The sequence below is a fragment of the Corticium candelabrum genome, chromosome 8, assembly GCF_963422355.1.
Source record: "Corticium candelabrum chromosome 8, ooCorCand1.1, whole genome shotgun sequence".
In the NCBI taxonomy this organism is placed as follows: Eukaryota; Metazoa; Porifera; class Homoscleromorpha; order Homosclerophorida; family Plakinidae; genus Corticium; species Corticium candelabrum.
The window spans coordinates 1,185,225-1,195,000 of NC_085092.1; the positions used below are offsets into that span (position 1 = coordinate 1,185,225).

Consider the following 9,776-nt stretch of genomic DNA (forward strand, 5'->3'; position numbering starts at 1 on the left):
ACGCGTCAACTCGTTTGGCGTTCGCTCGTCGCTTATCTAGATATTTAGGATGAGATCGAAAGTTAGAAGTACTTGTCCCATACAATTGTATGCGGTTGGAAGGCGTGGTCGGTAAATATAAAAACACCTGCGTGGTAACGACGCATTTATCTCACATTTGTCTTGCGGTATGTCGACTGTCCTTGTCGTTTGTCTTCTCCTTCTCCCGTCCGTCTTCTCGTGTCCGTCTCCGTGCAGCTGCTGGAGACGAGAAGGTGACGTGGTTGTTAACTGCGAGAGGAAGACCTTAAAAGCTATTCCTGCGGGAATTCCTTCTTCTACCACTAAGCTGTGAGGGAAAGAATGTGTTTAGATGTGACCTCTGATGAGATGATGATGAAGTTTTGCTGTTTAGCTATTTGCAAGACAATCAGATAGGATCTATTGGCACTTCTCTTCTCGGTCTGACGAACCTCACGCACTTGTGAGTGCAGCATGTCGTGTTGTGTGTTGTAGATGTGGACGGTATGGGTTAGGAGGTCGTTTTTGTTGTGGGAGGAGTGCAGAGAGAGAGGTGCGACGCGTGGCAGCGGTTCCAGTGTTTAATCAAATAATGCAGCTTGTCGGTGTCCAGTGGCAGCTGTGAAGCCTGTCTGTCTTGTTGTGTAGGAGTTTGGAAGGAAACCGACTGAAGAGCATCAGACAGCTGACGTCGCTTCATCCGTCGTCTCGCAATAGCTTGCGCACTCTGTGAGTTCGAGGAGTATGCTAGAGGGGACTTCCCCCTGCTGGTTACAGAGATGAGATACAGTCTGTGTGGTGTAGGGTATTCGACAGTAACCAGATCGTTTGGATCCCTGATGGTTTCTTCAAGTCTTTTCCTCATCTCGAGCTCGTGTAAGTTATTGGACACCAAATACGGTGCGCGGGTGATGACTGTTTTCATTTTCAGGAGTTTTCAGGACAACCAGCTGCAAACAATTGGAAATAAGACGTTTGAAGACGTTCGTGCTCTGCAGTCACTGTAAGGGTGATCATTATCGACACTGATGCGTTTGATTTCAAGAGATGAATTTCTAATTGCAGGAACTTGGCCGGAAATGAGATTGTTGGCATACATAGGAATGCTTTTGACTCGGCTGCCAGTCTGAGGGTGTTGAACCTCAATAATAATAAACTGTCCAGCGTCCCTGGTGGGACACTTTCTCGTCTCAGGCATCTCACTACATTGTAAACAATCAACTTTACTCTAGAATTCCTCCCAGTGAGCCATGCTTTTGTACAGGCGCATACAGAGAAATTTCTTGACCAAGTTTCCTCCTGACCTCTTACAAAGCCAATATCCAAATTTAGACTCGTTGTAAGTTCTGGTATTCTGTTGCTTTCAAGTGTCTTTCAACTTTGGAATTGTCCATTTAGGTATCTGCAGAAGAATCGTATAACAAGGATAGGGAAATTCACTTTTAAAACCATGAAGTCTCTGAAGTATCTGTAAGTTTTATGTTAATTAATTAGTCATTTACAATTATAATAATTATATTCCGTTATGTCATGAATCTCAGTGTAATGTAATCATTAATTAGATGGCTGCCCAGAATTGGTTATGACTGCATTATTTGTATGAATGAGTATATGAATAGTCTGTACTCTTGGAAGCGCCATTGAGAAGTGATTGATAGCAGGATGTGTGCCTGTCAGTGTACTGCAAACAGTATCAAGTGGCAATTGTAATGCAGAATGGGATGCAGCTGCTTGCTTGTTTAGCACTGGCCATGAGAATGAGCTCAACAACTGTGAGGCTCTTATGTCCTACATATGTTGGCATGTGTGCAAACACTTCACTCAAAAGTCAACTGTTAGACTATCTGCTGGATGTCAGTTGTGTTGTTAAAATGGATGTGTATGTACATAGATATGTTGTTGTTACTATTAATTACATCGACACATCAATAGACACATGCTGGAGTGGCTTTCTTTTGAATCAGTGGATAGGCCTTAAACAATCTTGGTTTTATGTGGTGGTGTATGTCTGACTTAAAGGAATACAGACAGTAGACTAAACATGTGTCGACAGCCTCATTAGCCATATGGTCATGTGGGAAACAATCAGGTTTGTTATGGGTGTCTTACCTGGGAGGGTTTGTGTTACTTATACTAGTGGTATGCACCCTGCAGATGTGCATCAGTTCATAACTACACCAGGTCTCTGACTGTTAATGTTTGTGGTGTATTTATTCATCATGTACAGCCTAATTAATTAATTAAATCAATATTTAGTGGTAACCTTGCACATTGATGTCTAGCTCTTTGCATGGAAACGAAATATCAGTGATTGACTTTGGATCGTTCATGCCTCTCTCACATCTCGAAAGACTGTGAGTTGCATCCATAGGTTTGTGTTGTTTATATCCACTTGTACATTGTATATCATTGATATCTACAGGGACTTGAGCGGGAATAAGCTCACACTGCTTCCTGTTGCTTGCTTCATTGGCCTGACCAACCTGAACTACTTGTATTAGCACAACAAGATGTCGCATTATCTTGTTTACTGTGTTTTTTTACCGTATAGAGATATCAGCCAAAATCATCTCAGGAAACTCCCCGTTTCCCTATTTGCTAGTGTACCAGTTCTTCACCATTTAGATGTTTCTGACAATGAACTTTCGTCTCTTGATGCAAAAGCTTTTGTTGAACAGCGTTACCTTCAATCTTTGTGAGTTTTTGTGTCGTTTAATGATGTTGTTGTACTGTGTCCTTAATTAAAAATTGAATGTTTCTAGATCGTTAGCAAACAATCAGCTTGCCTCTTTGGATTGCTCCATATTTGAAAACGTTCGCTTTTTACATCGACTGTAAGTCATACAGCATGGAGTGTGTGTCAGACTGATTTGTGAAGGGACTTTGAATGTGTGTAGATATCTCAGTAGCAATCACTTTGAGCATTTGTGTCCATCTTTGCTGCATTACAGCAAGGCTTTACAAGAAGTGTATGACTTTTGAGTGATCACCACACATTGAGACAATGGAAAATTGTGGTTTTATGATTTAATAGACATTTGGATGGTAACTTGTTAGCTTATGTTCCACCTCATGTTTTCTCTAATTTGTCTGGATTGAAGAAAATGTATGCATGAGATTGCATGACATGCCCTCAAGGATCAGCTGTTGAGTCTGATTGGGATTTTTGTTTAGAGTGTTGAGAGAAAATAGGATCAAATCTGTAGCAGAGACAGCATTCACTGGCGATGAAATGCTAGTTACTATGTGAGATTCAAAGTCAATAGAGCAATTAAGATTACAAGGGTGTGCTATAATCCGTGTACTTGTTGTTTGGATAGTGATCTTGCAAACAATCAGTTGAAAAGTATTGCCAATGCAACATTCTGCAGTCTACCTAGGCTGCAGGAAATGTATGGCTTTGTAATGTCTGTGTGTGTGTAATGTAATGTAGGGTTAGTGGCATGTGTGGATTGTCTGGTGATCTCATTCAATTACCCTTATGCATAATATGGTGTATGACACAGCAATTAGGTCTACCTGCTATTAATTAAGGTGACCTCTCTTCGTTTTAAGTCTGGTATAAGCAGCTTGCTATTACATGCAGAGCAAATGTAGGGAACAAAACGAGGCATGGCAAAACAATATGTTGTTGGCATTTGTTACAAAGGGATCATGACTGAAGGGTTAGTGTTATGAGATTTACATAATGAAGTTCTCGGGTTGTGTATTGCACAGGTCAGTCATGTCACTCATAAGAAGTTGGGTAGGTTGTCTATGTGAAAGCTAGAGAGTCTATTTGTTGAATGTACTGATTGCACAATGTACTTGTAAATGGTATGGCATTGGAGCATATTGTCTGTCAATTATCAACTCTCTTTACATGGTGCCTGGTGTTGGGCATTGTATGATTTGAATGATTAAGAAATGACACCAAACTGAGTGGTTACATTGCAGACCACCTACTGCAGTAGTAGATAGTAGATATACACATAATCCTGTGTCACTTGTGTTGTAATTTGGTTACATAAATTGTGGTAGTGGTGTATACTATATATTCATTGCCTTATGCGAAACATGTTTAATGGGAATAGTTCTGATGTGATGATAACAATAGACATTACTCCTTCATTTTAGTGACTGTGTTTGCAACTTAAACATTCATTACAGTGAGATTGCAGTGATCATCAACAAATAGGTGATTAGAAGATGACTGGATTGGGAACCAGTTCTTTGTGCAGGCTGTATGAGCAGGCAAAGGTAACAACTATATCTGTGGGTATTTCTTAATAACTTCTGCTGCTCATTTTACTGAGCTCTAAATCATCTGTTCAGCATGTTTCCCACTGAACAATATTACTCTTTAGAATTCTCTCTCTGCTCTGGACCTAGTTTGATGTTTAAGAAACAAAATCAACTACAACATGCTCAGATAACACAGTCTGATGAGGACTGGTAGACAGTATTGGGACCTAGCAATGGGATGTAAACAACAATGAATGATGAAAGTGACCACACTATGATAAAATTTGAAATATTTTGTCACTATGATGCAAAAAGAATCGATAATCAGTGGGTAGTTGTTTATTCTCTTACAATTTACAGACAATGCAAGCCATTCCAAAAAAGTGTCATCTCATCGAAGGGGATAATCTGTCCAATTGTTTGTGAAAACCTTCCTCTGAACATGCCACGTGTGGGTGCCAATTTTGGTAACGGTTGGACTTAAACTGTGGCCGGTCCATCAAATGCATACATTTTTTGTTACAAGAGCCGCTAGGGCCCAGGTTAAATATAACGTAACAGTTAGAAACTCTTTGCAGTCGTTATATGTGGCAAAATCAGCTGTAAGGGCTGGAGCCGCAGCAGAGGTGAGTGAAGAACAAAGGATATTCGCCATGAAGACAGAGTTCGCGCAGCTGGTGGTCTCTTTTACCCCTTAGTGGTTGAGACCTTGGGGCTCTGGTCATTGTTCAGCATCAAAACTCTGAAAGCTATTGCTTCCAAAACCTCAGCAGTCAGTGGCCTTAAATTTCACCAGGCTTTCCAAAATATGATGCAGCAACTTTCTATTTAATTATGGAAAAGAACTCGAGAATGATTCATAAGAGAATTCAGCTTGAAGTACAGGATGTTGATAGTTGGGATATACCAATGTAAGACTTGTTGGTTTGGGGATGTTTGATTTTGAAAGAATATGTGTGTGTGTGTGTGTGTGTGTGTGTGTGTGTGTGTGTGTGTGTGTGTGTGTGTGTGTGTGTGTGTGTGTGTGTGTGTGTGTGTGTGTGTGTGTGTGTGTGTGTGTGTGTGTGTGTGTGTGTGTGTGTGTGTGTGTGTGTGTGTGTGTGTGTGTGTGTGTGTGTGTGTGTGTGTGTGTGTGTGTGTGTGTGTGTGTGTGTGTGTGTGTGTGTGTGTGTGTGTGTGTGTGTGTGTGTGTGTGTGTGTGTGTGTGTGTGTGTGTGTGTGTGTGTGTGTGTGTGTGTGTGTGTGTGTGTGTGTGTGTGTGTGTGTGTGTGTGTGTGTGTGTGTGTGTGTGTGTGTGTGTGTGTGTGTGTGTGTGTGTGTGTGTGTGTGTGTGTGTGTGTGTGTGTGTGTGTGTGTGTGTGTGTGTGTGTGTGTGTGTGTGTGTGTGTGTGTGTGTGTGTGTGTGTGTGTGTGTGTGTGTGTGTGTGTGTGTGTGTGTGTGTGTGTGTGTGTGTGTGTGTGTGTGTGTGTGTGTGTGTGTGTGTGTGTGTGTGTGTGTGTGTGTGTGTGTGTGTGTGTGTGTGTGTGTGTGTGTGTGTGTGTGTGTGTGTGTGTGTGTGTGTGTGTGTGTGTGTGTGTGTGTGTGTGTGTGTGTGTGTGTGTGTGTGTGTGTGTGTGTGTGTGTGTGTGTGTGTGTGTGTGTGTGTGTGTGTGTGTGTGTGTGTGTGTGTGTGTGTGTGTGTGTGTGTGTGTGTGTGTGTGTGTGTGTGTGTGTGTGTGTGTGTGTACAGACTTGGACAAAATTATAGGGACACCTGGCATTTTTGTGTCTAGTCTCACTTTGATTTAGTTCTCACGTTTGATTTAGTTCTGGAACTGTTCAAACTGATTCCAACAGTTTGTCCAAGGAGCTGGAACTGCTAGAACTAATGGAACGGACACGCTTCTTTTCTTGCAAAAGTTCAGGAAGAGTTATGGCACACTGAAGTCGCTCTGTAGTCGATGGATCAGTAGATGAAGCTGTACCGTATTGCTGCGCATAAAAGCGCATGCACCTATATGTGAAATCAGCCTCTTTTCAAAAATAGAACAAGTTGATAGAGATAGAAGCGCACGTGCCTCTAAGTAGGCAACTGAAATTTGTCTGATTAAGTGTTGCATTGACTATTAGAATTATGTGTTCAGACTATCAAACCTGCTATGAGTAGCTTTTTATCTAAAATACTGTCATAATTGCTACGTGATCATGTCTTCGTCAGTAACGTCAGTCTCGGAATTCCTGTCATCGCTGTCGTCGTCATCGTTTATTGCAATGTTATCATCGGCAGCAATGCTGAAACTGCACTCTTTTTCAAATATGGAAACCTTTTCTAGAAGCTGACGAAATTGGAGGTGTAGGTAACAAAAATAGTTTATGTTAACTTGTAATAACAGTACTGTGAATTTCTGAAACAGTGCTCAGCCAACAACCACTTACTGGTTGATCTTTTGGAAACTGTTGTCATTTACAGCCCATGGGCCACTAACGAGAATCAAGATTGTGGAGCACGATTTGACGTCTTTGCCTAAAGTTGGTTGATATTCTGAGGCTGTATTAGTAAAGTGCATTACTATACTACATAGCACATACAGGTTTGGCAACCAGACAGCGGTCTTACACTGTGGATTATAGAAGGAACCTCTAAAGAAATGCTTGACAGGAAGCGTAGGAGGCCAGTCAGGTCTGGTTATAATCGTAAGTTTTTAAAGACTCTAAGTATGTATGCAGGACGTTGCAAGATGGCCTAAAACTTGCCTAGTCTGTGGTACTCAAGTCAATCTGCCAATTTCTAGAGTCTCATAACAACCACCCCGGCGCTTAATGAGAACAGATATTTTTCCATGAAAACCCCATTTTCCGTATTGCTGCCCCGTGCGCTGTTCAGAAATTCCCGGTAAGTAACATAACATATGTCTTAACTGATTCCTAGTTATACCTGTCTGGATGTCGAGTCACACGGCAAATTTGTGATGTCATAAAGTTGATGACATCATATCAGCTTGTAGTTGCTTGTGTCCCCCATCTCCCCCTTCTGTTTAGCCAAACTCTATGGGTCCGCCACTGGCACTTGTTCATGACACTCATAGGTGCCTGTACTTTTATGTGCAGTAATACTGTTATATAGTAGTGGATTGGCATTTCGGTTAGCAGTTCCAGTTCACAAAGCAGATTTTCATTCGATTTAGTTCTGTTTCTGTAAGTTTCAACTTTTGCAACACACCCTCAGTTTCAGTTCTAGAATTGCAAATCAAATGCACCCATAGTCCTGTATACCGGCGTTATGCTAGACAATTTGACTTGAGCCAAATTGGCTCTTGCCTGGCCTGTAAGTTTGGCCCCATGTAAATGGTGTTAAATTGGCTCGAGCTAGGTGCATTAAGCCTGTGCTAAATTAGGCCGAGCTAAACTGTAGGGCCAAGCTCGACTAACCTAACCACGTGTTACACATTTTCATGTTACTGGACAACAATACACAAAGTGTATTTCCCGCTGCTTATTCCCAGATTATTATCAAAATGGCAAGCTGTAGTACTGGCACGCGAACTTCTTGTGGTGAAAACTGGACTCATGTGGAGGTTAGAGGTTTGGTCATCAGCATTGTCTTCTTCATGCGCTAGCTCAAAGCATGCCAGATGCACCACTACACCCGGATAGCCCGGATAGTGTAAACACACCACCAATCATACCAAATTAGCATGGGCCAGACTCGAGCCAGTTTGGCTCTAGTCAAATTGTCAGTGTAAAGCCTGTATTTATTAATTGATTCCACTATAACTTCATAAATATGTTACATGTCATCATTGGCATGCTTTTGAGTACACGCAAAATGTGCAGTACCAGGGACTTCCTGTGAGAATGATTGTCAGTTGCGGAGTCTCTGAATTGTGTTTTGGGTATTACAGTCAAGAGTCATGAGTATAGGGGTCAGAAATCCCTTAATAGAGTCAGGTGTTGGAGATGTATCATGTGTGCTATATGGGGTAACCTATGGTATCTTTGTTGAGTGATAATTAGTTTAGATGCTATTGTAAATTACATATTTTCTTAAATAGTAACCCGTGGGTTACTATTTTTAATGTTTGCTATTATGGTTCAAGTTGAAGTAAAGAGCTATGCCAGTATTAGAAGAACACACTCTTGACGCATGCAAAAACTGTCAAGTTACGGTAACCTCTATTCAGCTATCAGTAGTTTACTCAGTGCCCTCGTCATCAAAAATCATAATGACCAGTCACCTCATCATTGTTTTCATCTTTTTTTTTGACTTTGTCTCTTCTTCCAGACTTATTTCTTCAATGTTTTGTGTTACCTTATGGTAAAGAATCTGCCTACCCTAACAGCAAGGATTGTCTAACATCCAAAGCATTAGTTACTAATCGATCACAGGTTATTATTTTTTGAAACTGATCGGATCCACGGGTTACTATTTGAGCAGGGTTACTAATCAAACATGGGCTACTATTCGAGGAAATACGGTAGGAAAACATGCTTGTATTGACAACATCAAGACTATTTTGATACCAAAGTATATATACAGTAACAATTACATGATATACTGTAACAATGTCTTTCAAGTTTTATTGCCTGCTCTGTGCAAGTTAGCATTTTATTGTCTGTAATTCTGACTACAACGTGCAGTAAGTTGGCAATCATGAGGAAATTGTGTGTTCACTAAGTTAAACATAGATTTGAAGTGGTCAGACGATAATTGTGAATATTGGATAGATGGGCTTTACATAAATTGTCGTTTTGTGAATATTCAGAAACAAGATCTAGATACACTAATTGCCAGAAAAGCTAACAGGGTTAGGCTGTTAATTGAGTACATTTAGAGCTGTAGAGATGTAGAGTGATTTTGTTGCATTTCTTGTACTGTGCTGTTGATTTGGTGATTTGTATAATACATCAGACAGTCTTGTTGTGTATCTAGTAATACGCACGAGAGAGCTGTAATACATGTACTTACATCTTTTTTGATGTGGACATTGAATGCTATGTTTCTGTTTATGTAGTTATCTTCAGAACAATTTGTTTGAAAAGATTCATCCAGTTGTCTTCTTGTGCATCAGACATCTCACGACGTTGTAAGATTGTCCACTGATGTTGCAACATTACTGGTAGAAATGCTGTAACAAATAGATCGCATTGTGTTGATGATAGAAACGTTCAACAAAATCCATTTCATTGTTTATGTGAGACAGTGTGGTTGAACGATGTGCTCGAGTCGTATGGAAACAAGCATGTGCCGTGTGGGAGAGGATTAGGGAAAACTCTACTTGTCTCAAAACATTCTGTGGAGCCGAAAAACTGTGGTATTTCAAGCGTGCCAATAAGATATATATTAATTACATTTAACCCAATGTGTACTGTAGGCTCTTTGTCTGTTGCTGGTGTGCAGATTGCACAGAGAGATCAACCTGCGTCAGCGGCTGTAGTTCATATAGAGTCTGCTGCAATGGATATTCAGCTATTAAATTTGGTTTCTGCATTGAAGAAGAAAGTATCAGTGTTAGAAAATGAAACCGTTGCTTTGGAAAAGAAGCAGAAGCAGTTGGAGGATACAATTGCAGAG

General features: G+C 40.7%; 1 protein-coding gene across 2 annotated transcripts in view; it reads left to right on the plus strand.

Moving 5' to 3' along the window:
* Window positions 1–161: 161 nt before the first annotated feature.
* Window positions 162–9,776, plus strand: part of LOC134183268 (leucine-rich repeat-containing protein 15-like) — an 11,705-nt gene continuing 2,090 nt past the window's right edge. The window contains exons 1-19 of one of the 2 annotated variants that reach the window (XR_009970471.1): window positions 162–330; window positions 395–463; window positions 649–729; window positions 805–876; window positions 932–1,003; window positions 1,066–1,209; window positions 1,265–1,339; window positions 1,399–1,470; window positions 2,283–2,354; window positions 2,423–2,494; window positions 2,552–2,695; window positions 2,763–2,834; window positions 2,898–2,969; window positions 3,035–3,106; window positions 3,175–3,246; window positions 3,321–3,392; window positions 9,217–9,288; window positions 9,406–9,516; window positions 9,577–9,776. The exon at window positions 9,577–9,776 is cut by the window's right edge and continues 33 nt beyond it. Coding sequence is in view for 1 of the 2 variants with exons in the window: in XM_062650760.1 (XP_062506744.1) it covers window positions 170–330; window positions 395–463; window positions 649–729; window positions 805–876; window positions 932–1,003; window positions 1,066–1,209; window positions 1,265–1,339; window positions 1,399–1,470; window positions 2,283–2,354; window positions 2,423–2,494; window positions 2,552–2,695; window positions 2,763–2,834; window positions 2,898–2,969; window positions 3,035–3,106; window positions 3,175–3,246; window positions 3,321–3,392; window positions 9,217–9,288; window positions 9,365–9,516; window positions 9,577–9,776 (1,818 nt within the window). In the remaining variant the exon portion in view is untranslated. Of the gene's footprint in view, window positions 331–394; window positions 464–648; window positions 730–804; window positions 877–931; window positions 1,004–1,065; window positions 1,210–1,264; window positions 1,340–1,398; window positions 1,471–2,282; window positions 2,355–2,422; window positions 2,495–2,551; window positions 2,696–2,762; window positions 2,835–2,897; window positions 2,970–3,034; window positions 3,107–3,174; window positions 3,247–3,320; window positions 3,393–9,216; window positions 9,289–9,364; window positions 9,517–9,576 lie in introns of both variants that reach the window. The other variant, XM_062650760.1, reaches the window with a different exon arrangement.